General features: G+C 42.1%; 1 protein-coding gene and 1 long non-coding RNA gene across 8 annotated transcripts in view; one reads left to right on the top strand and one right to left on the bottom strand.

Annotated features, from left to right (window-relative positions):
* Positions 1-24,116, bottom strand: part of ADAM19 (ADAM metallopeptidase domain 19) — a 166,327-nt gene extending 142,211 nt beyond the window's left edge. For 2 of the 7 annotated variants that reach the window (XM_077326402.1, XM_077326403.1), the window contains exons 1-2: positions 23,372-24,107; positions 21,140-21,225 (exon numbers count right to left, since the gene is read on the bottom strand). In XM_077326402.1, coding sequence (XP_077182517.1) covers positions 21,140-21,225; positions 23,372-23,477 — 192 coding nt within the window. In that variant the 5' untranslated portion in view covers positions 23,478-24,107. Of the gene's footprint in view, positions 1-21,139; positions 21,226-23,371 lie in introns of all 7 variants that reach the window. The other 5 variants (XM_077326401.1, XM_077326404.1, XM_077326407.1 and 2 more) reach the window with 4 other exon arrangements.
* Positions 11,964-26,638, top strand: part of LOC143832263 (uncharacterized) — a 28,319-nt gene continuing 13,644 nt past the window's right edge. The window contains exons 1-4 of the long non-coding RNA XR_013229166.1: positions 11,964-12,035; positions 15,946-16,003; positions 17,523-17,695; positions 19,793-19,840. This is a non-coding gene — a long non-coding RNA (uncharacterized LOC143832263). The remainder of the gene's footprint in view (positions 12,036-15,945; positions 16,004-17,522; positions 17,696-19,792; positions 19,841-26,638) is intronic.

The raw sequence follows: 26,638 nt of genomic DNA, 5'->3' as shown, positions 1-26,638 counted from the left end.
CACCTTAGTTTAAAACACTCCGTTGGGGAGGGAGGTAGGAGTGATAATTCTCAAGAATTTGTTGCTAGCTCACCCGGGCAATTCACTCAACTCTTCCAGGAGGTCTGCTATCTCTCTGCAGAGTCCTTACTATTGTGTTGCAACGATTAAATGAACTTGCTGATAAAATGGATAGACTTCAACACAACTTTGACTTACAAATTATACATGGAAAACAAGGAACTAAGATGCCAACCATAGCTGATCACGGCAGCAATCAGGCTGTTTGCTCCACCCCCTCAGAGCAGCTGGAAGCAATAAGTTACTGCCGGACCCTTCAAGGAAAACAACTTCTTTTTGAAGTTTCCCAGAATGTTCACAGGTGGAACAATCGCAGGGCTATAGTGACTTCTTTGTCTCAAATTTTAAATTGCCAAAGAGGAAAAATTGACTTGGAAGACTTCCACTATCTCCCAAACTTTAGGAAAAGCAAGCGTATATTCCTTTCCTTTGCTCAGTCAACTCTCACTAGTAGAATTATACGCATGAGCAAAAGCCTCTGGCAGACACATCGAATTAATGTTACTAGAGTATTTAAGGAGCAGACTGTTCATGATCTCATCACCGGAAAAGTGGTAAATGTGGTAAATGTCCAAATTGCGGCAGATAAGGGCAGCAAAATCCAACCTTCAAAATGCACTGATCTTTCTAATCTCTTTAGGAATGAAAATTCCAAAAGTGCACTGAAGGTAAATTCAGATGAAAAAAGCCTAGAACTTACTAAATTAAAGGGAAAGCTCAAAGATATCAAATTTAGAATTCTGAAAAATACTCATGATTTTGAAGAAGACATGGAAGTTCAATCTCATTTGAGTCCATCTGAATCTCATTTAATGCTAGCAGGCAGAGTCCCACAACTACAGCCCTCTGAATCATCTATCATTGACAGAGGAAGTGGTTCTGAAAGCGATTTTGAGTGCTCTCTAACATCAGCCAAGGAACCTATACATCCCCAGTTAGCATCTACTCAAAAGAATCTCCCAAATAAACAAAATATCCTTCTGACAAATATTGCTAAATCACAGGAACCTATACTGAGTCTGAGTGAGCCTCATTGCCATGATAATCAGATATTCCTATCTTTGACTTCAATAAACAAGTCAATGAAATTCTCACCACCGCAAGAGCTTGCTAGTGACCCACATTTTGCTGCTCACGCTGCTCTGATTTCTCCAGCTCCTTTTACACAGGAAGATTCACCGGAATCCTAGCAACAACAACTTCCACATACTCAAGACACAGAAAATATGCTGCCCTTGCAAGAAATATCTACCCAGCCCCCACTTTGTAAACTGACCAATTGACAATCAATTGACCTCCGAAGAGTCACCCTTTTAACCTGGAACATTGCTGGATGGAGTTCATCTATTAAGGACCCACACTTCATCAGCTTTCTTGCTCATTATGATATCATACTGATCCAGGAAACTTGGACTGCGGATGACCTACTGCTTAATGGATTTCTCTCCTTCTCAACTGGAGCAGAACCAGGGAACAAGTATGGAAGAGCAAAAAGTGGTTTGGGGATTTTAATTTCCACTAAGCTCTGTGCTGAAATAAGGCCCTTTCCTTCCTTCAAGACATATGCTATGGCAGTTAAAGTTAAATTCAATCTCTACAGCTTCCTGGTTTTAAATGTTTATATGACTTCTACAAAACAGAAATCTCTGGGCAAAGCTCTGTGGAATGATCTAGAAACATACATTGCCGATCTCTCTTTGTCAAATCCTGATGCTTATATAATCCTGGGGGGGGACTTTAATGCCAGACTGGGACCTGATGATTATACTCTTTATACATCAAATAATTGCTGGCCTCCCACATATGAAATTACCAGACCTCTGTATATGCGACAATCTAAAGATCAGACTTCAAATTTTTCAGGCTTTTGTTTAGCCCAACTAGCCTATAGGTTGGATCTCCACATTCTAAATGGTGCTCTGGAAGGGGATTATCCAGCAGAATTTATTTACCTTTCTGGGATCAGAATGAGTGCTATTGACTATATTATTGTATCTAGGAACCTGCTTCCCTATACCAAGACTATACAAGTAATACCCAAGTTCAACAGTGATCATTTCCCAATCTGGTTCATCTAAATGTTTTTATTCAAAAAACACATACTGAGATCTGTCATCAATCTTCCTTATTGACAGCTAGTAAAAATTTACTGTTGAGTAAAATGGACCTCACAATTAAATCTATCAATAACCGAGCTCTTGAACACAGACCAGTTCAAATGTCTTCGATCTGCTTTATTAACAGCTAAATCTCCAGCTGCTCTTTTGGAGAGCTACAGCACTTTGACCCAGGGACTATACCAACATTTATCCTGTAAAAAACCCATCCCTCTAAGACAACAACGCCACCCCTCGAGGGCGTGGTTTGACAAGGACTGTGTTAAAGCCAAGAAAGCTCTTATTTTCAGCTACCAGACTTTTATATCTAACACCACCTTAGCAGCTGCTCTGGAAGTTTTTCACCAGAAGAGATTCTATAAACTAGTGGCATGTAAAAAAAAGGATGCCATTAAAAATAACTGGTCTCGACTCATTCAGGCTGTTAAAACAAACGACTCAGTATCATTCTGGCGGCTAACATCAGACTCTCAAAGTAATGTTACAGATACAACGAATTGTCAAATATCCTCAGAAACATGGGAGTCATATTTTCAGGAACTATATATGGATTCCAATGCTGAAGGAGAACATTCTAACCAATCAATAGAAAACTTACCAACATGGACACCAGTATCTGAGGGTGAGATAAAGAGTTTAATAGCTCAACTAAGATTGGGAAAAGCTCCAGGGGGAGACCTAATCCCTGCAGAGATGATCAAAAATAATTTGGAATTCTGGGCCCCTATCTTAGCTTCACTCTTCACCTGCATTGATGCCCATGGCTGTATACCCAAAGACTGGGGACTTGCAATTGTCATCTCAATTTACAAAAAAGGGAGGAGAAGTGATCCTGCTAATTATAGACCAATTAGCCTCCTCAACATAATCAGTAAGCTTTACCCAAGGCACCTTCAATCCAAATTTCAGGAATGGATGGAACAGGAAAATGTCCTTGCTGAAGAACAAGCTGGCTTTAGAGAGGGTCAAATCCACTATCGACCAGTGTCTGGTTCTACATCACCTTATTGAGAAATACTCTTCTCGCTACACAACTTCCCTCTATGCCGCTTGTATAAATTTCAAAGCAGCTTTTTTTAAAAAAATAATTTTATTATTTATTATTATATGAAGCATTTACAGAAAAGTAAAGAGAAAAAAGCGACCAGCTGATATGGTTTGCCATCCTCTTTTAACATTCATATTCAGTTCCCATCACATATTAATCCTAATCTAGAAGTTTTTACCATCTTTCTTAGCAAAATGATTGTTAATACATATGAGAGTATGATCTGTTATAAGAATATATTCTATTATTATCTTAAGTGATATAAGGTCAGTCCCCTTCATAAATTGGCCCTGACCTAAGAGTTACTGCTGCTGTCTTGTTAATACATATGAAGTATAGTTTGCCATCCTCTTTTAGCATACATATTGGCATACATATTCAGTTCCCATCACATATTGATCCTGATCTAGAAGTTATTACCATCTTTCTTAGCAGAGTAATTGTTGATACATATGAGAGTATAATCTATTATAAGAATATATTCTATTATTGTCTTAGATGATATAAAGTCAGTTCCCTTCATATATTGGTCCTGTCCTAAAAGTTACTGCTGCTGTCTTCCCCACAGGAAACCAGGAGAATGCTCCACTGTTCATCACATCCTTCAGGTGGTCGCAGAAAATGAAATTGTGTTTTTTTCCATAGTAGAGTATTTCTAGTTGTCCTTCTGTTAGGGCCAAAGAAGTCTCTTGCTTGATTCTTGCTTGCAGTCACCTTTAAGTAGGCTCTGTATACTTTATCAATCTGGATCTCTTCCTCTGGTCACACAGAGATATCTCCTGATAGCTTCCTGCGTGCTGTCGCCTTTGAATTGACTCTTTTTATTTTGTTGATCCAAATCACTTCCTGCTCTAAATAGACTTCCAGGTTTTCGGTGCTTTCCTTCCTTAAATCTGTTTTCCCAAGTTCTTCCAAGGTGCTTTGGATTTTTACGTCCCTAGCTCTCTCCCCCTCCTGTTGATTAACTTCCAGACATTGAATTCTCATTTGAAGTATTGTTGGCTGAGTTGTGTTTTCATCAGCTATTTTTTCCAGACCGTCGATTCTGTCTAAAAGCTCTTTCTTAGTCTTTCGGATTTCCTTTTCCACCTTATTGACTGCTTTCAGTATCTTTGAGCTCCCTTCGCATAACAAATGGAAAAGCTGTGCCTTAGTTAATTTTTCCATAGTTCTAGGCAGTCACAAACTATAAACAGAAAGTCTCGTGAGGTCTCGCGGGAGCACGAGCGATCCAAAATTATCAGTTTGTCGATCTCCGTATCAAGTCAGCTTCCCCCACTGAACTCTCTTCAACAAAACTTTAAAGTCTCTCTTTTCTTAAGCTCTCTCTTTGTTTGGTTAGTGGGTATAATAAGCTGGGAGCCTCTCACTCGGACGAAAGAATTCACTTGTAAATTGGTTGAGGATGGGGGGGGGGAAGAGCTTGTGGGGAAAGAAAAGGAAAAGCCAGAAAACTTACAGTCTTTACTGTTGTAGACTTCGGCTCCTGTCAGTCTAGTAAAAGATGATCTGGGAAGAATGTAGGGTCAGCTGGTCGTTTCAGGCTTAGAAAGTTATTAACGACAAGGGCGCCATCATGACCTTGAGCACATGCCGCGGTGATCCGGAGAGCTTAGTCTCCCTCCCTCTCCACGAATCTGTAGGACCCTCAGGATGCTGTTCCCGGTTCCTGGGGCGACCGGCGAGCGAGATTTGCGTATCTGCTCAGGTCTGCCAGGTGCGGTTGCTCCTGACCCTCAGCATGGCTTAAGAGCCGGACAGAAGCCCAGCTGTTACGGCACCATCTTCAGTTACGGCACCATCTTCAGCCGGACAGAAGCCCAGCTGTTACGGCACCATCTTCACGGATTTCAAAGCAGCTTTTGACTCCATTCCCCGTGTCAAATTGTGGGAGAAATTGGAGAATTCTTCAGTAGACCATCGGCTGCTTTATTTAATACGTACGTTACATGAAGGGACCTCACTGAAAGTGAGGTGCAACCCTCAGAGTCATCTCTCCACTCCTGTTAAAACTCAAAAAGGTGTTAAGCAAGGATGCATACTGGCCCCATTTCTATTTAATTTTTATATCAATGATATTGTGAGCCATCTCGATAACTTCAGCTTTCATCCTCCAAAACTTGCTGGAAGTCACATTTCTTTTCTTCTGTATGCAGATGATGCAGTAATTCTCTCAAGAACACCTATTGGACTTAAAAGAGCACTGAATGCATTGTCGTTATATTGTGAAGGGGAACAATTAGAGCTTAATTATCAGAAAACCAAAATCATGACATTTGCCAAAAGGCCAAAAAAATATACCTGGCACATTGACAGAACTAAGATAGAACAGGTTTCCTGTTTCAAATATTTAGGAGTCATTTTGCAATCAACTGGCCGCAGGATAGCCCATGGGGCTTATGTCGCTGGAAAGGCACAAAAAAGTGCAAATGCCATCCTCAGATTCCTTAGGCTAAAAGGAGGTCATTATATCCCCGCAGCTCTAAAATTGTTTGAAGCTAAGTCAATGGCACAACTGCTATATGGTGCGCAGCTAGGTCCTTATTCCAACTTTGCATTATTGGAATCTGTACAATCCAAATTCCTAAGAGCAGCCATCCAAGTCCCGAGATGTGTCTCCAGTGCCGCCTTGCGACTTGAGACTGGCCTTATGAAGGTGGAGGCAAGAGTATGGTTAAACATTCTCAATTACTGGCTTAAAATCTCTTTTTTCCCCTGTGGATTAGCTTCTTTGATAATGAAGGATGACTTCCAGTCTTCATGGAAACAATCAGTGAGGGGGGAAATCGCAGCTTTGGGATTTTCTCCAGAATTTCTGGTTTGGATGGCCTATGACCAAGCTAAAGAGGTTATCAAACAGCGAGTAGTGGATATAGAACACCAACATGATCTAGCGAATACCTCTGCCTTCATTGTTAGTGAAGGCTACAGGTATGTCACAGGTCCCTTGGCTTATTTAAAAAATCTTGAGGTGCCTAGCCACCGGAGGGCCTTCACTTTAGCTCGTTGCAATGCCCTTCCCTCAGCTGTACTTGAAGGGAGATACAAGAAAACTCCATATGGTGAAAGGAAGTGCCCCTGTGGCTCTGGTCAAACAGAAACATTGGAACATATCCTTTTGTATTGTCAGTTTTATGATGACGTACGTTCCATATTTATCACACCATGGTTACATAGAGTCCCAGGGTGCTCATGACAATTTTATATCTCCCTGCTGCTCACAGACACAAATTGTTCCATCACATATAGTGTCGCCAGGTTTTGTGCTACAGCCATGAAAAGGCGGTGGAAGTTGACTAAAACTTAACAGACCCTGAGAGCAATTAGAACAATTTCCTATATTTCCATTTAATTCTAATTTATATTTTAGCAGACTCATAGTCCAAGTGTTTAACATAATGCTATTTTATGAGTAAAACTGTGTTTTAGCCATATTATTTATGTAACTGTGAAATTGTTTTGATTTTGCTGGTCTATGACTGTAATAAAGAATTTTTTATGTTAGATATGGTGCAGTAGAAAATCCCTCCCAGGACTTTAGTAACCTATATGGGCTTGGGAGTAGGGCCATCTCATTTTGTAGCTTAATATCCATAAGTCGTTGATAGACCAGATGTTTTGCTTGTCTGTGCCCCGTTTCTAATAGATGATCAGGGGCTAAGCCAATTTTAAGAAGTTTGTTAATTATTTCTGTACACCAAGTGGGTTGTGGGTTAACTGACAAGAAAGAAGGAATAAGGCCTACAGGTTGAAGATGAATTTTTAGCCAATAGTTAATTATTGTTACCCATGCCCTGGTCTCTACTTTTGTCAACCCTGCCTCCTGCCGGAGAACTACATTGGCTGTACACCTTGGAACATTAAAGAGGGCTCTTAGGAAATCTGCTTGGATTTTCTCTAAGGAAGCAAAATTGGAGTAAGGGCCTAATTGGGCACCATATGTAAGTTGAGCCAGTGATTTGGCTGAAAACAGTTTGATTGCAGCAGGAATGAAGCCACCACCCTTAGTTCGATAGAATCTTAAAATAGCCGCTGCACTCTTCTGAGCAGCGTTAGCTACTGAGTGAATATGAGCAGTTTGCTTTCCGTTATACTGGAAGATCACACCAAGATATTTGAAGCATTTAACTTGCTCAATACAATGTTGGTCAATATGCCAAGTAAAAAATTTTGCGCTGTTGTTAAAGCACATAATTTTTGTTTTGGTATAATTGATAACTAGGTGTTCCTCCTGGCAATGTAAGGCCAAAACTTCCAAAGCCCTTTTCAGGCCTATTCTGGTCTGTGAGAGAATTACTGCATCATCAGCAAACATAAGTATGGGTAACATTTTGTCTGCAAGTTTAGGGGCATGAATGTCTGAGTTCTTTAGACGTTTGATTAATGCATCAATATAGATATTAAATAAAAAAGGAGCCAGAATGCAGCCCTGTCTTACACCTTTCTGTGTAGGGATCGAGTTGGTTAAATGACCCTTTGGACTGAATCTGACACGAAGACTTGTATTTTTGTGAACTTTATAAAGTAATAGCAAAAGCCATTTATCAATTGTTGAGTTGGATAATTTTGACCATAGAAGATCTCTAGATATTGAATCAAATGCAGATTTAAAGTCAACAAATGCCACAAAAAGTGATCTCTTACCAGAGTGCACATACTTGTCAATTAAGTGCTGTAAGACTAAACAATGATCCATAACTGATCTGCCATGTCTAAAGCCAGCCTGTTCTTCTTCTAAGAAACCTTCCTGATCAAGCCAATCACACAATCTTAAACTAAGGTGTTTAGAGTATAATTTACTGATTGTGCTAAGGAGACTTATGGGTCTATAATTGGCCAGTTCTTCTCTACTGCCTTTCTTAAAGATGCGAACTATGACTGCAAGACCCCAGTCTTGGGGAATCTGAGCTGTCTGGTCAATGTACGTGAATAAGAGGGCTAAAATTGGAGCCCACCAATCTGCATTTGATTTCAATAAGTCTGAAGGAATGAAGTCACTGCCTGGGGCTTTCCCACTCTTTAATTGTTGAATTAATAGTTGAATTTCTTGAGATGCTACTGGTGGCCATTGTGGTAAACAATTAGTTGGAAAATCTAGTTGAGTATGTAATTGATGTTCACTATACTGGCTAGAGAAATAAAGTTCCCAAGTCTCAGCTGTGATTGTATTTGCCATATGACTTATTGCAAAGTCAGAGCAGGTAGATGTTAATCTCCAAAAACCCACAGAGTCCTTGTTCTTCACAGATCTAATGATAGATGCCCAATTCTCATGGACTGCTGCTTTCTTTTTGTTCTTTAAAAAAGTTTTGTAGTCTCTCTTTTTTTCTATAACTTCTAATTTAGCAAGGTGAGATGGCTTAGCTTTGAAAGCAGCAAAAGATAAAGGATCTTTCTTAGCATTTATACAATCCTGATCAAACCACTTTCTTGAGGGTACCTTTACCGCAGTGGAGGTTGAGCCAGGCCTAGATAGTAGTGGTTTCAGAGTCTGGATGAGTTCATTATATACCTTAAGGATGTCAAAACTGTTGTCTAATTTTCCTAAAAATCTGGAGTGCACCTCTATGCCATGCTCTGAATTAATCCACTCAATTATAGCATTGTTTAACTGACAATTCCATTTAACTTTTAGTCTCCCTGTTTCTATTGAGCCATCAAGATGGCTGTAGACAGAAGTTCTAAGAGAAGGGGCATCAAGGTTACAGAACAGAGTAAGAGGGAGATGATCACTTTCCGGTCTTGGGGTAATTGCAAAATTTGTTATCCTTGTTGCCAGATCATGGGATACCATTACATAGTCTATAGTAGACAGTTTAGACCCAGACCAAAAGGAGAATTGTCCAGGGCAATTGCCTGGAGCAGCTCCATTCAGTATATATAAGTTTAATTTATTGGCTGCCTGGTCTAAGCAAAAACTCGCTAAGTTGCTCACAGAATCTAAGGAACCATGAGGGGGGAAAAGTTGCTCACCCTCTGTGTGAAAAAGGCCAAGAGGAGGATTTGTCTGCAAGTAATGTGTTGTTATACCCCATCCTTGCATTTAGGTCGCCCCCAACAATTAGCATGGCAGTTAGATATTTTAAAGCTAGTTGGAAAATATAACATTCCACTTCTCCCCACAGAGATTTGGTCTGTGCCTGTAAACGCTGGGGAGGTAAATACAAGTTAATGCAGACTAACTGGAACTTATTAAAATGCAGCAGTGTTGCTACTACCCAATTAGCATAAAATGGTAACTTGAGGACTTGCACTTTCAGTCTGATGGAGATAAAGATTCCTAAACCTCCCCGGGGTCTTCCACCCTTAAGACTTGGAGTGGCTGCTGTCAAAACTGAATGATAATTAGAGATATCAAAATCATCTATCATCCAGGTTTCCTGCAAGAATATAACATCAAATTGAGATATATATTTTATAAAGGCTCCATCTAAGCGTTTTGAGTGCCACCCAGCTACATTCCAGCAAACCAAGGCTAGCTGCGAGGTGTTCATTGGGAGTCATTCATTACTGATATCATTTTGTACATTAGTTCCATTAATTCCATTGCCAGGGCAAGACATAATCAGAGGGAAGTTCTGGGCAGGTAGAGTCATTTGGATATCTTCATCCTTTTCTTGAGGCAGCAGTTCATGTTCATCACTTGATATTCTATTTAAATCGCCATCAGAATCCAAGAAGTTGCAGCCATTTTTGCATGCAGCAGCCTTGTCCTTCACATTGACCTCTAAGATAATGTTAGTCAGTTTGGTCTCAGGCACCTTCTGCTGTATTCTAGGTGGCTCTTCAACAAGTCCTTGAGAGCATACTGGTGTCAGGGTGGAGGATGAGGAGGCAGGAGCAACAAGGGTTTCTAGCACACTGGCCATTTGCTGATTAGAGGTCAAAAGTAGAGGTGAATTTGGATCTGGCAAATCATTTCTTGAACTGAGTAATTTAAGTCTTAGGTGCTCTAATCTTGATGTAATCTCAGTTTGTTCCATAGGGGGAAGAGCTGAAAAAGAAAGAAGTAGATTTTCTTCTATACTGTTTATTGGCTCAAAAGTCCCTGGGTCCGTTCTTGATTGTTTGGGCAGGTCTGTCCATGAAATTAAGTCCTTCTGATGCTTAGCCTGCAAAACATTTTCTTGAGCAATAATCATTGAGAAGTTAGAGTTGGAGTTAAAGGTGTTGGAGTTTTGCAGCTTTGGAATTAAGGAAGATAAAATTAAATTGTTAAATACCCTGGTTGGAAAAACCCCTTTAGAGTAGAGGAATGGTCTCTGTTGCAGTAATATTGCTGGGATCTTTGGGCTTTCAAAGGTAAGCAAAACTCTTTGCACCTGATTCTGAATGTTAAGTGACTCTACTGTTTTTAGTTCATTCAAAGAAAGGTTCTTCCTAAAGAGAACTCTTAAATGCTGGTTAACGCGCCATTTCGAGTTCCATAATAAAGTCTGACCTCTGAACTTGTAGATGGTGAGGCATATTTTGCATGGCTGCCACTTTAGCTGAAACTGGCAATCCTCTGGTTGCTGTTTCCAATCTGGTTCCTTTATATTCTTAGGCTTGCAAGGTGAACCATTCTGTCTTCCAGGATTTAGTCCCATCTAGGTTTCAGTGGCCCTGGATGGTTTGGTTAATATCTGAGTAAGTTGATCGACCTTGGCCTCTATTAGTTTTATTCTGTTGAAGATAAGTTCAAGGGTTTTTGCTGTCAGACTAAAGGGGTCATTTTTGATGTTATCTGCCACACTGAAGTTATCTACTTCAATGTCAATGCCTTCAGTTTGGAGCAGAGTAGGTACCTCTTTCCTTTCTTCGCTGTAATTTTTGATAGAGACACTGCTATCCAAAGGAGCAAAATAGTTTGATGTTGGAACAGCATAAATTGTGGCAGAATTATTTGGTACAAGGAAGTCATCAATCTTAGATTGCGTGGAGACAGGAGATGGGGATAAATCAACAGGATCACTGCCCCTTTTATTCCGGCCCATCTTCAAGGCGACAGAATAATACACACACTTTAGCTAGTCTGCCGATGGTTCATTCTTAGGTCAGACAGAGTGCATTTTAAAAGTTCATTAACGGCTGCTTCTTTATCTCTGAAGGTAACCTTGAATTTGTCAAAAGTGGAATGTAGCAGCTATAATTGCTACAAAAAAAGGAGATTTATAGCACCTGAATGTAGTATCTCTGTCTATAAAAAAAAGTATATGAAATAAGATATATTCGTTGGTGATAGATTAGACTGGGAGCCCTCCGCGTAACCTGACTGGTTAGAGGGACAGAAAGGAAGTGAGCGTCAGGATATCTCATGATGACGTATCAAGGTCTTAAAAATGAGCTGCACTGATGCAGACTTCAGAGAATGCACCAATTGGCTTTCTCTCTATGCTTGCAAACATGTATCCTAAATAAATCCTCTTGCTGCTTAGCTATCTTTGTTGTGGTCTTGTAACTTTTACACTGCATGGTCCATAACAGGTACAAATAAAACACAAATAGAGAACAGTTGTCTATGCAAGCTAATACAACTTGGTCTTCAGAGTGGGTCGCATGAAGAGCAGGGGCAGGAGAAGGAGAAGAACAAATTCTGCTGCTCTCTATTCGTCTCAACAGATAAGGCAGCAATTCTGGGAAAGGATGGGGAAGAAAGCATGGGACCCATCATCCCTCACCACTGGTGAGGTCACAATACCTCCTGCCAGGTCACCAAAACTGAAGGCAGGCAGATGAGGAAACACATGACCACTGGCCCTCTCTACTGCTGAAGTGGCAACAGTCCTCCCCCAGGTCCTGTTGAAACAGCAACAGTACAGGCAGGCAAGGTAGGTGGCACAGAAGTCAGCAGTACCGCCCCAAAGGTGGCATTACTAGATGTGGGCAGGGAGAGGAGGAGCCCAAGTCACCATGGGAGCAGCCTGGTGAATGGAGAAGAGGCAAAGGGGAAAGCATGGCAAGCAAGGGCTGGGGAAGATGGGAATTAGCAAAGGCAGGAGGAATTGGATGCTCACTCCCCACAAGTTCTGTATAGATCACTACTTGCCAACATATCTAATTCTCAGCAAGGTCCCATCAATTGATATTTAAATCTGGAGACTGAAGTAAGGTGACCAGATTGTCCCACTTTTGGGGGGACATCTGGGGGTACCTGGCAAATTTTAATTATATTGAAATTTAAAAATATATATTACAATACTGTTTTTGCGTTCTATGAAACTTTTTGTTGCTCCATATAGACCAGTTTTTAATCAAGACCCCCCCCCTCCCAGTCAATGGTGTCCCACTTTACCAATGTTAAAATCTGGTCACCTTAGACTGGAGACATGAGCAGACATGTTCTACAAACCTTAAGAAAGCTTCAGGTTTGCAGGAAAATATGACAAACAAAAAAAGCTGGAGTTAACCTCTCAAAATAATAGAAGCACACCTGTAGCACTGAGAAACAAATGTGCTGTCAGTGGCTGTGGGGGTAGCTAGGCAACCACAACAGTATTGCCAACTTTCAAACCTTGATTTCTATCAATAAAAGACAGGAGTCAAGGCAGTTTTTTGGGATGTTTTAGCCTTAGAATAAAGATGTATCAGAACCAGACCCACCAGAAGCCACACAACTTACATAACTCAAACAAGTGTGGCTGCTCAATACTGCTCAACAACAACCACTCTACAGACAACAATGGGGCATAGCGGTTAGTTTCAGACTAGGATCTGGGAGACCAGGTTTGAATCCCTACTCTGCCGTGGACACTCGCTGGGTGACCTTGAACCAAACATATTCTCTCAGTCTAATATAGCTTACAAGGTTGTTGTGAATATGGAGGAAAATGATGTAATCTGCTTGGGGTTCCCACTGTCAAGAAAGGCAAGGTATAAATGAAGTAAATAAATAGTAAATCTAGCTAAAGATGGTGGGGGGAGATAAAAAGTAGTTTGCCTGGTGGTTCAGTGGGAGAAAGGTATGGATGAGGATAAGGGGGCTGTTAGAAACAGGAAATAGTAAAGGGAATATAGGGGAAGTGTGATTTCCCCCTGCAAATCCACATGGGCTCCCCACCATACAATCGGGCCAAGCCAAGCCCAGTACTAATCAACCAAACTCAAGTTTGGACAAATGGTGATAGTTACTAGAAGCAGGTACTGAAACTGGATAAACAGTCATCTTGCTATATCTGCTGATTTTTGATTTTTTTCAATTCCTCATTTAAACACCCATCCTTACTTATTGCTGCCAGCAAGTATTCTCATGCCTTTAACCACAAGTAGGACGCCAAGCCATGCTGCGGCCTGGTTTTCAGTACACGGCTAGCAGCACCGATCTTTCCACCTACCACATGGGAACCTTCGGTCCACTGCAGCCCCATTTTGTCACAGATTTCTGCTTCCGCAGGAATCAGCTGATAGACCAGAAAGTCAGGACTTCCTGCCACCACCACCCCAGTTTTTCCAGTTTGGGCTTGTCAGTAAAAGTCACATGGTGTCAACACCCAATCATGCCACCTTTTTGCATCCAAGTACCCACCCCCAAGTCAGAATTTTTAAAAAATATATAAATTGCTACAATTGTGTTAGCACACGAATCTGTAATATCAGTTGGGCTTTTAAAAGGCTGGGTTGTTTTGTCATGCACCCCCCCCCCCCGAAGACTTTTGACACCCATGACTCTCGCCTCCAACCATTTGTTAAGCCATGGGAAGCATATTTTTAATTTTTCAAGGAGATATTATTGCATAAGAACGCAGTAATTTCCACCATTTCATGGGCTTACTGAATGCACTGTTTCCTGTATGCTCATATTTGGGATGCTCTTTTGAACACTGGCTCAGCAAAGCTGTTGTCTGAGTTATGAGAGGGGGTGGAAATAGCAGTGGTGGAGGGGGTAACTTGGAACAAAACCAAAAAGGAAGACACAAAATCATAAGCAATCCTGTCAATTGGGGGAGTGACAAAATTCAGAATGCTTTCCAGAGGAGATGCTTGTGGCACAAAATCTGGATCTCAGGAGGGATCAAATAGGGGGCGGAGGGAACCAAGCGGGATAAAAGAAGCTTGTTTCCTTCCCACCTTTCTGTGGAGCAAAGAAAGAGCAGTAGGACACCCTCGATGCTTTCCCTCAGCCCCGCAGTGCACCTCTGAATATAGTTGTGCCATGCAGCCGAGGGGTGCCCCTACCACTTTCCCTTGGTTGCGCAGCACAGCTGTGGCCACAGTCATGCTGTGGAGTCAAGGGAAGCATTTTAATAACATTTTATAAGGTATTATTGCATTACTGCACAATAACACCTCTAAAATTTAAAAAATTGCTTCCCTTGGCTCTGCAGCACAGCTCTAGGGTAAGAGGGACCAGAAGTTTTAAAGTACTTCTGTGATAGGGAGAAGCCAAGTTAGGCTCTCTTGACCACAAGAGAAGCCAGAGGACCCTTGTCAACCTGGCAGAAGTGAACTAGCAAGAAGTGCTTTGAAAAAAGTATGGAGGAAATTGGGCGGAGGAGGGCAGAAGTGATGCTCGGGAGGGGTGTGTGTGCAAGGGCAGGGACAGGATGACTTGGGAGGGTGTAGATCTTCCACTTCCTGATAGTCCAGTCCCAACATATGCTCTAGCCCACTCCACCAGAAACCTGGGAGTGATTCTCAACACCTCCCTTTCCATGGAGACACAGATCACAAGAGTAGTGCGACAGGCCTTCTACCATCTATGGGAAGCCAGGCTACTAGCGCCCTACTTGGCACTAGAACACCTAGCCACAGTGATCCATGCAACAGTCACCTCTAGACTGGACTTCTGCAACTTGCTGTACACAGGCCTACCCTTATCCTTGATCCGGAAACTGCAACTGGTGCAGAACGCAGCAGCCAGGATTCTCACCAGTACACCGTGGAGATCTCACATCCAGCCTATACTCAACTGGCTCCCAATTGAATTCTGGATCAGGCTTAAGGTTCTTACCTTCAAGGCCATACACGGTTTGGGCCCAGTGTACCTAAGAGACCGTCTCTCTGCCTATATGCCCAAAAGAGCATTACGCTCTGCCACCGCCAACTGGCTAGTGATCCCTGGCCCCCAAAAGGCACGTCTGTCTTCCACGAGGGCCAGAGCTTTTTCTGCCCTAGCCTCCACCTGGTGGAACGAGCTCCCTGAAGAGATCAAGGCGCTGTCCAAACTCCCAAAATTTCACAGGGCCTGCAAAAGGGAGCTCCTCCACCAGGCATTCACCTGAGACAGACAACAGGTCCCCCCTTAGACATCCTCTCCATGGCCTGAACCAGTCTGTCCTCGCTAAGGGCCTTATCTAAGTTCTGTTCCTGTTATATTGTTTAATATCACTGAAATTGTGTTATTTAGATTATTGTTGTTGTTGTATTGTTTATAATATATATTAATTCATTCCATGTATCCCCCATGTTGTATGTAAACCGCCCTGAGCCATATGGAAGAGCGGTATAGAAATCGGATGGCTGGCTGGCTGGATAATTGCTCATGCGGCAAGAAAGGGAATGCTGATTTTCCAGTATTCCCTTGCTCAACACCAACTGGTGGCCAGATTCATGCCAACCCTGGGATGTTCCTGTTAACGTCAGGAAGTGGGAAGTACAACTGCCACCAGGCGAGCGCTGAGATGCTGCAAAACCAATGTGCAGAAAACTGAAAAAATATTAACATACGTTCTCATATTTGCTGTAGTACATAAGAAAGCCCCAATGTGTATATCTACAATATTGTCTCGAATTTTCTTTAAGGTACTCAAGTGAATATGTTTCTTGCCTCCTCCATTTTGCCTTCACAACAACCTGTGAGGTAAGTTAAGTGGAGAAATGTTGACTGGCTCAAAGTCAACCCAGTCAGATATTTGGACTAAACACTTCTGTTCCTTAAAAGAGTTTTCAAACATAGCAGCAAGTGAACCATAGTTGAACTCTCTTCATGGTACCACTCCATAAAAAGCTATTAGCATTTACACAGGAGAACATTCTCTCTTGCTGTTCACAGTCCCTTAAACTAATTACAACAGCAGAGGCACTGTGTGTCTATCTATGCTGAATTTTAAATGAATTGATAATTCCTGCTGTACTGTTTCAATTGGGCATTTTGAGACCCAGAATATATGGGTTCAATTTCCTGTGAGATCAATTCCACAGGGCTTGTAATACAGAGTTGTTCCACTAAGCTAATGGTTGAGGTCCACCAAAACAGCTAGCCTCACCACTAGGAGGAATAGGAGAAGTCATAAGACTGGCTTCGTGCTAGAGGACTCCCCTATCTGGGAATGTTAAAGCGGGTCATTTATATACTGGAATTCTTTTACATTTTAAAAACATGGGTGTGGATTTTGCTGTTATCACCCACCCTGAGCATTTCAGAGGGGTGGGTTAAAAATAAAAATGCATTATTAATTTATTATTATCTTTTGTTGTTGGGCAGTCTTTTATTTTATTATTTATTTTTTCCCTCCCTCCCTGTGGGGAGAGGGAGGGAAGGCAATTGTAAGCCGCTTTGAGACTCCTCTGGGAGGCAAAAAGTGGGGTATAAAAACCAAGTCTTCTTTTCTGTTAACCTTTCAATTGATTTAGTAGTAGAGGGAGTCTAAAATCTAGCATCTTTTTGCATCTGTGATCAAAGGCATATGTGCATGGCCACACACATAGCCAGAGAAAAATTGTACTTGCTTCCCAATTACTTCGCATTTTTATTCAAAGGGAGAGCAAAAAACCCCACTATATTATCTCCTCCGACAGTTCCATTTGTGACATTGTAAGGAATAAATGTGTTGCAGGGCTGGAAATTGCCTTAGAATCTGGAGTCGCTGAAAAACTTTTGTGAACAGTTAAAACTGCCTCCCTGCCTATACCCCCAAAAGAGCCTTACGCTCTGTGACCTCCAACTGGCTGCAGATCCCTGGCCCCAGAAACATGCCAGACCTCAACAAGGACCAGAATCTTTTCAGTACTGGCCCCCGCCTGGTGGAACGAGCTCCCTGAGGAGATCAGAGCCCTGCCCGAACTTCCACAACTCCGCAAGGCTTGCAAAAGGGAGCTCCACCAGGCATTCTCTTGAGGCCAACCAACATCTGCTTGTCCGTCCCCCCCAATACCCCTTCTACAACTGAACAATTTGATCTCCTCAGGGATATGTCAGTGTTGTTGTTCATACTATGCTATATTATGACTGTTACCTGACAGATTGTTATAATGTTCTATTTAATTTTGTATAACATTCTATGTAAACCACCTAGAGCTATAGGGAAGGGCAGTATAAAAATCCAAATAAATAAATAAACAAATAAATAAAGCCAGATATAATTGGATTGTTCCTACAGCCAATCAGCCGTGGTTCTGCTGCTATATGAGCAATCATTGCTGATACATGGGATGTATGTCAGCAGATAGCTGTAAATGTGCCTGGAGTGGAAACCAGCTGGGATGGAAGACGAAAAAGATAACACAGAAATGCCAAAGTATGGGAGTTCAGACTACAACTGTATTGTGACAAGTGAGTAACCGCATGCCTTACAAATATAGGGAAATTTCCTTTGGTTATGAGATTGGTGAGAATTCTGGATAGAATTCCTTCCCAGCTTTGCCAGCCAACAGTAGCCCTGAGTCCATGGCAAAAAAGCATTTTAAAACATCAGCTGCAACAAATAAATACATAAATCTAAGGGAGGGCAAGAGGATTGCTGGCAGGAGGCTGAGCCACCTCTGACCATCCTTCTTTAAAGGAGGTCCATGGACCAGAGGGAAGCCACCTGGCCCCCATTCATCTCCACATCTCAGCCAACAACCCAAAAGTGTCATGACGCCATAGGCTGCAGCAGCTCAGGACCCCCAGCAAGAAGCCGCCAAAAGGTGCAGCTGCCCAGCACCCTCCTCCTCCTCCCTAGAGTTGCCAGCTCTGGGGTAGGAAATACCTGGAGACTTTGGGGGTGGTGCCAGTAGTGGGTAGGATTTGGGGCAGAGAGGGACCGCAATGGACCATAATGCTATGGAGTCCAACATCCAAATGACCCATTTTCTCCAGAGGAACTGATTTCTCAGCCGGAGATGAGCTGGAAAACCAGGCAATCTCCAGGTCCCACCTGGGGACTGGCATCCCTAATCCCCACCAGAATGCAAGAATTGCTCCTCCCCAAAGGCAGTTAACTGGATTTTCCTCAGCTGCTGCCATCCCAAGAACTGCTGTTTCTGTTATTCTGTAATTCTAAAAAGAGATGCACCATTCTAATCCCAGTAGATTAAATGGATTTCAGTGGGTATGACACTTTCTTATGACTGCAGTGTAATTCACAGTAGCATGTCCTCATGTGATGGCAGCCCTGGGAATAGAATCATAGAATCATAGAGTTGGAAGGGCCCATACAGGCCATCTAGTCCAACCCCCTGCTCAACGCAGGACTAGTCCTAAGCATCCTAAAGCATCCAAGAAAAGTGTGTATCCAACCTTTGCTTGAAGACTTCCAGTGAGGGGGAGCTCACCACCTCCTTAGGCAGCCTATTCCACTGCTGAACTACTCTGACTGTGAAAAACTTTTTCCTGATATCTAGCCTATATCGTTGCACTTGAAGTTTAAACCCATTACTGCATGTCCTCTCCTCTGCAGCAAGCAGAAACAGCATCCTGCCCTCCTCCAAGTGACAACCTTTCAAATACTTAAAGAGGGCTATCATGTCCCCTCTCAACCTCCTTTTCTCCAGGCTGAACATTCCCAAGTCCCTCAACCTATCTTCATAGGGCTTGGTCCCTTGGCCCCAGATCATCTTCGTCGCTCTCCTCTGTACCCTTTCAATTTTATCGACGTCCTTCTTGAAGTGAGGCCTCCAGAACTGCACACAGTACTCCAGGTGTGGTCTGACCAGTGCCGTATACAATGGGACTATGACATCTTGTGATTTTGATGTGATGCCCCTGTTGATACAGCCCAAAATGGCATTTGCCTTTTTTACCGCTGCATCACACTGCCTGCTCATGTTTAGTTTACAGTCCACAAGTACCCCAAGGTCTCGTTCACACACAGTGCTACCTAGAAGCGTATCCCCCATCCAGTAGGCATGCTTTTCATTTTTCTGACCCAGATGCAGAACTTTACACTCATCTTTATTAAATTGCATCTTGTTCTCATTTGAATAATAATTATTATTCTCATTTGAATAATAAATAAAGGCCACAGGAAGAACATAGTAGAACATCCTCACACCCTCAAGATCTAGCATGGTCTGCCAGGTGTCATACTGGATGTAGGTTTGATTCAGGTGAGTAGCTGTGTTAGTCTGAAGCTAGAGAACAAAGTTTAAGTCCAGTTACACACTTAAGATGTATCTGACAAAGCATGCACATGAAAGTTTATATCCAGAATTAAACTTTGTTCGCCTTAAAGGTGCCACCGTACAGGCTTGGAAGCCTTGAGTTCAAATCCCAGTTTGTCCACGGAGTCATTCAGTAGCTGTGCACAAATCACATAACCTTACCTCCTTGCAGAACATGAATACAAATGGCCTAACTCAGGAAACTGGAAGAATGTTAATAAGGTAATAAAGTAATAAACTACTATTGTTAATTGTACAGTAACAAACGACGTATTGTTTTTGATAGTAAACTGCTGAAGAAAGGGAAGAAAATGTGAGGAACTATCCACTATAGGTAGGAGATGGTTACTTTTAAATGCTTTGAGAATGGTTAATTTTTGTCAGTTATATTGGAAATAGACACCCTTCAGAAATAATCTTTAACAGTATTAAATAATCAGATATTTCCCCTTCAATTGGTTTAATCGAGCTCTGTGACTCATTGTGTGTGTTTGTGTTTTCTTTTAACAGGAATATATTGTGACATTAACACTGTTGGGTTTTCACAATTATATTTGGAGTGTTTAGAAACAAAACCATACTTTTTAAAATAGCTTCAAGATAAATTTTATTATTTCTGTGCACTCACTTGTCTGACAATTATTTAAGGCTATGCCATTATTAAAGAGTCAGCATAAAGATAAGTGGCAGTCTTCAAGCACTGGCAGTCTTCAAGCAAAGGCTGGATACACACTTTTCTTGGATGCTTTAGAATGGTTAGGGCTGATCCTGCGTTGAGCAGGGGGTTGGACTAGATGGCCTGTATGGCCCCTTCCAACTCTATGATTCTATGATTCTATGATTCTATGTAAAGTTCTACATCTAGGTCAGAAAAATGAAAAGTGTGCCTACCGGATAGGGGATATGCTTCTAGGTAACACTGTGTGTGAACGAGACCTTGGGGTACTTGTGGATTGTAAGCTAAACATGAGCAGGCAGTGTGATGCAGCGGTAAAAAGGCAAATGCCATTTTGGGCTGTACCAACAGGGGCATCATATCAAAATCACAAGATGTCATAGTCCCATTGTATACGGCACTGGTCAGACCACACTTGGAGTACTGTGTGCAGTTCTGGAGGCCTCACTTCAAGAAGGACGTGGATAAAATTGAAAGGGAACAGAGGAGAGCGATGAGGATGATCTGGGGCCAAGGGACCAAGCCCTATGAAGATAGGTTGAGGGACTTGGGAATGTTCAGCCTGGATAAAAGGAGGTTGAGAGGGGACATGATAGCCTTCTTTAAGTATTTGAACGGTTGTCATGTCTCAAGTTGCTATGGTGATGGCAGAGAGGGGAGAGAAGAACAGCCACACAGTCACTAGGGCCCCCCATTCTGCATCCTGCATTGTCACCTCTTGCATTGCTGTTGTGGCAGCTGCAAAGGTGACACAGCAGTCATTCACAAACATGGGGACTGGGCCAGCTACCCCAACTGCAGATGAGTCAAGTTTCAGGGAATCCAGCTTGAGCAGGATTTTAAAAGAGTCTTAAATTGCCAACTGATAAACCATTTCTACTAATGATCAAAGAAGGGTAACCTTTCTGAGAAAGGGAGGAGAATCAGCATTCCTGGCATTGTGGGTAGGAAACCTACCTTGTCCTTGCCAACGTCTCCATCTGCTTTCCACTGAGGTACTATGATATCCTGGTGCACCTGGAAGTGCACTTCATTCCTCGTCTCTGGGGAAACATAAGGATCTGCTCAAACCCCCAGTATCAATTTATAAAGGACATCTGGGAAAAGCAGTACAAAAGCCATTAACCTATGATCTATTTAGCCATCGGGGTCTTTAAGTGCTCTGGATCCTTCTCATTGCAAATCATCAACTGCATTTATTTCCAAAGTAGAATATTTACACACACCCCAAGTGTGCAGCCATTGAAACCATCTTGTCAGTGTGGAAACAATCAGTCTCTGCTTGCCAAAATAAAGGAACACTGAGGCATAAGTTACAACCACACATGTTAACAAGCTTTCATAGAAGACTTTATAAACAGAAAGTCTGTCATATGAGAGAGAACAAACACACACATGAATGAACATAGACTGAATAATCACTCAGATAGTGGTTGTTGGGTGCCAAATGATCATGCTCTATTCTGAAGCCTGAGCTAGGATGCTATTTTATGGATTGTAATTTAATGTTTTGTAAATATGCTTAATCTCTATTTGCAGATTGTTTAATGGAATGTACTGAGCCACCCCAAGCCCTTTGAACCAGAGGAGGGGCAGGGTATAAGTTTAAAGAAATAAATGTTTGTTGGTTTTATGGTTATGGATATAATGTTGTAAGCTGCTGTGGGCTAGCTGGTCTAGGAGGCTTGGCATAGAAAATAAATAAACAAAGATACAAACATAATTTAAGGAATGCAGTTTTATTTCCATGCAGTTGGCATTGTTTTGTCTTCCAAGCATGACAACTGACCAATTTCATTTGGAGAGATACAGTAGAGAGCTAAAGGATCTGTATGTATGTGAGCAAGGAGTTTTCCTCAATAAATCATAATGGGTGAATCCTGTGGCTGATGTTTCAAGGATAAAAGTCAACATTTTACTTGCTTAACCTACTGGGCTTTGAATACCGACTTTTCAGTAGTGTACCCTTTGGTAGGACATCACTTCTGAAGAGGTTTTTCTTTTCTTGGGGGGGGGGGGGATTTTGAGACCATGACAAGATTAAAGTCTGCAAGAAGTTGAAATTCCCCAATAATTCTGGATAACAAATAAAAGTTCCTTCATTCCTTCCCCACCCCACTCCCCATTTAATCCTTACAACCTTGCAAATGGGACTAAAATGCAGCAACTACTCGAAACAGCTACATGGTTGTGTCCAACACACAAATCAGAACACTAGGCTACCCTCACATGGAGTTCGGTAGCCAAGTTATTGAGCAACTTATTCAGCAGTACCAAAAGAACAAAGCACACAAGCCCCTATTCTGTCTACACTTTATCCTTCTGTATTACCATAAGGACTACAAGCTTGTGTAAAAATAAATGCTATGTTGTTCCTGGAGCTTGTGGGGTGCAGGAAAGCATCTTATTAGTAATAAGCACCTGCACAATTTTACTGGCACACTACAAAAGGATACAAAGACTTCTCTCTGCTTTCTGCCCAGAGCAATCTAGTGAAATAGCCACTAGACTGTTACTTGCCTCACCTAACTTCCATCTCAGAGAATCTGAACTATTTCCCATGGCCAAATCCAGGGCTGTCTCTTATTAACCATACTATCCCTTACCTGGGGCACATTGACAGCATGTTATAATAAAGCATTGCATTCTGTGTATAGGACTTACTCATATTCTGCCCTCCTTCAAACTCATTATAAGGGGCAGATGATTAAGAAGATGTTAAGAGGTATCTACAATTAAAGGGACCTGCATTTTACCCATTTCTAGAACTGCACTTTTAAGCACAGCTACTATCTGCTATCTCAGTCAGTTCTGATGTGGTGTTTAGTATGTTACAAAAGGACATGAGGGGGAAAATATTTCTATTTTTGTATCAATCCCCTGAGGCATACCTGTTGCACCCCCTTTATATTCTAGGAAACAAACAAGCAGAGGCAGGTATTAACCTTTTCCCTCTTGGTTCATCCTATACCTGTGGTTCCTGAACACAACATTAAACCACCACCCTCCCTCAAAAAAAAGTTATCTTACCAGACCATGGTAGAGGATGCAAATTAAGCTTCTAGCACCACACACTCCCCAATACACAGGTAAACATGCTGCTTTAACGGTTCCCATTATTTCCAGTCCCTCACATCCAGACGCTATAGTCAGTCAGAGAGATTCTGGGTTTTACCCCCTCAGACTCACCTCTCCCTCCCGACGCCTGAGCAGGAAACAGCCCTAGCCAAAGCAAGAGGAGAGCAACAGAACAAATCAAGGCTCGCTCGACAGCCCCAGGCATGATGTCCCTCATGGTCCACTGGGATACATCAGAGAGACCGACTCTTCATAGCGAATGGTTGCGGCTGCGGCTAGGATGCATGCACAAGCAAACCCGGAGCCCTTCGATTTTGCACGCAATTCCGATGCCTTATCAAATTAGCCGATCGAAACCAGCGTTCACCCTTCCCCTGCAGATGTTGTTCCGTGACGTAGCAACCGCAACCCAAGAATCCTTCCAACCGTAGTCTTACATTGAGTCTTTAAGAGGCCAGTGGGCGGGCCTTAGAGATGCCATCCGTTTTCTTTACCTATCCCGACTTAGGAGAGCAAAAGCCGGGCTCCCTAGCAGTGGCGACGTCAGCACGTTAATTTAAAGAGACACCGTGGCATTCGAAATCGATACTGATCCCTCAAAAAAGCAGGATTATTATTTTTTGTAAAAGGCACGTGCTCAAATTAACAGAGTCTCTCACGGAATCGAATAAGCATCCAAAAGAGCCCGCTGCATCTCCAGCCTTTGGAGAATCGTGCCCGTTTACAGCGGCACGTTAGGAGTCGAGACCGCAAGATACCAGTTTCAGACTGTCTTTTGAGCATTTCGGTGTGACCTTCGAACCAGAAGAAAGCCATGCCGCCGGTTGAGAGACAGGTTTTGTTTAATTTTGTTTAACTCAACGAATACAAAGAAGCAGATAAATGCGCGCCCTGGTGGAAAGGAGAAGAATAGGGCGGAAAGTTTCCTCACAAATGTTGCAGCTAAAAAGGGGAGGGAGGAGTATTGGGCGATGCTTCAGAGTGACATCATAGGCTGGTGGTTCTCATTTTTTTTATCATCAGGCCTCTTTTTTAACATCATATAAGTTTGTGGATTCCCCTCCTCCATGATAGTTGTATTATTAGCGTTGCTTGACTGAGGAACTATGTAGGGACACAAAAACAATGCTTCTTGGCTATGTAGATCTGCAGATTCTTAGCAATATCTTCATGAAGCCACTAGGAGCCACTGCCACAGGCTAATTCTTACACCGCAGTGTCCTTGGAACCCTAGAAGAGTGAGGGATTTGCAATAGCAGCCCTGCCATTTTCCCTCTCCAGTATTGCCTAGGTAAGCTCTCTGCATTACATAACAAGGCTCTGCGGACTTGGACTTCCTTTAATTGGGACTTGACTCAACATCATGTGGTGTGAGCCCACATCTTAAGTGTGGATTTAAAGCCTACTGAAATGCATGACACCTTTTCACTTGTTTTTAAAGATTGGGGTGGACATGCATTTGCCTGTTAAATTTGAAAAATGGTTTTATGAAAATCTCAGGAGACCATACTTCTACATTCAACCACTCAAGAAGACGACTAATCTCTTTCTCTAAAGATTCTTCTGTGTGGTGCAGGCCTAGTGTGTGTGTGTGTATTGCTAAAGTGAACTGCTGAACATGCTGTTATCGCAATGCAAGTAGAAAGCACAAAGAACAATAGCTGCTTGTACGCTTACATGCAAGAAGCTTCTGTGTTTGAGTACTGGCCTGAAGGCCAAAAGAGATACATGGATACATGTTATGTGCAAGTGATGTTAATAAAAGATGCTGTTCTTCGGGGGGTGCTGGACTGAAAATCGGCAGACTTCCCTTACACTCAGATACCTGCGTGTGTGTCTGAATCTCTCTCATCCCAACACTTCTGTCTCAATAAAGTGAGGGTGTATAGGAAAATAAGGAATGGGTAAATTTAATTCAGATGACCATCAGGTATGCTACTGTGGACAAGAATCTCGCAGAAGAAATGGAGTAGCCTTCATAATCAATAAGAGAGTAGGAAAAGCAGTCTTGGGATACAATCCCCAAAATGACAGAATGATCTCAGTTCGAATCCAAGGTAAACCATTCAACATAACAGTAATCCAGGTCTAAGCCCCAACCACTGCTGCTGAAGAGGATGAAGTTGACCAGTTCTATGAAGCCCTACAACACCTTCTAGAAGCAACGCCAAAAAATGATGTGCTTATCATCATGAGGGATTGGAATGCTAAAGTAGGAAGCCAAAAGATAACCGGGATAACAGGCAAGTTTGGCCTTGGAGTACAAAATGGAGCAGGGCAAAGTATGGTAGAATTTTGTCAAGAGACTACAGTGGTCATAGCAAACAACCCAAGAGATGACTCTACACCTGGACATCATCAGACTATCAACACAGAAATCAGATTGACTATGTGCTCTGCAGCCAAAGATGGAGAAGTTCTATACAGTCAGTAAAAACAAGACCAGGAGCTGATTGTGGTTCAGATTATCAGCTTCTTGTTGCAAAATTTAGTCTTAAATTGAAGAAATTAGGGGAAAGCACTAGGCCACTAAGGTATGAACTAAATCATATCCCCAACTAATATACAGTAGAGGTGACAAATAGATTAAAGGAATTAGATCTGATAGACAGTGCCTGAAGAACTATGGACGGAGGTTTGCAACATTGTACAAGAGGTAGCAACTAAAACCATCCCAAAGAAAAAGAAATGCAAGAAATCAAAATGGCTGTCTGAGGAAGCTTTACAAATAGCTAAGGAGAGAAGGGAAGTGAAAGGCAAGGGAGAAAGAAAAGGATACACCCAATTGAATGCAGAATTCCAGAGAAAAGCTAGATAAGAATACCTTCTTAAATGAACAGCGCAAACAAATAGAAGAAAACAATAGAACGGGAAGTACCAGATATCTTTTCAAGAAAATTGGAGATATGAAGAGAACATTTCATGCAAAGATGGGTATGATAAGGGACCAAAAAGGTAGGGACCTCACAGAAGCAGAAGAGATTTTTAAAAGGTGGCAAAATTATATGGAAGAACTATACAAGAACGAGCTTAACATCCCTGATAACCACAATGGGGTAGTTACTGACCTGGAGCCAGACATCCTGGAATGTGAAGTCAAATGGGCCTTAGGAAGTCAGAGCAACAGTAAAGCTACTGCTGGTGACAGCATTCCAGTTGAACTATTCAAAATCTTAAAAGACGATGCAGTAAAAGTGCTACACTCAATATGCCAGCAAATTTGGAAAACTCAACAATGGCCACAGGATTGGAAAAGGTCAGTTTACATTCCAATCCCAAATAAGGGCAGTGCCAAAGAATGTTCAAACTACCGCACCATTGCACTCATTTCTCATGCTAGCAAAGTTATGCTCAAAATTTTACAAGCTAGGCTCCAGT

Source organism: Paroedura picta, chromosome 3 (genome assembly GCF_049243985.1).
Source record: "Paroedura picta isolate Pp20150507F chromosome 3, Ppicta_v3.0, whole genome shotgun sequence".
Taxonomy (NCBI): domain Eukaryota; kingdom Metazoa; phylum Chordata; class Lepidosauria; order Squamata; family Gekkonidae; genus Paroedura; species Paroedura picta.
The sequence above is the reverse complement of the archived record's forward strand: the minus strand, read 5'-3'. Positions and strand labels throughout refer to the sequence as shown.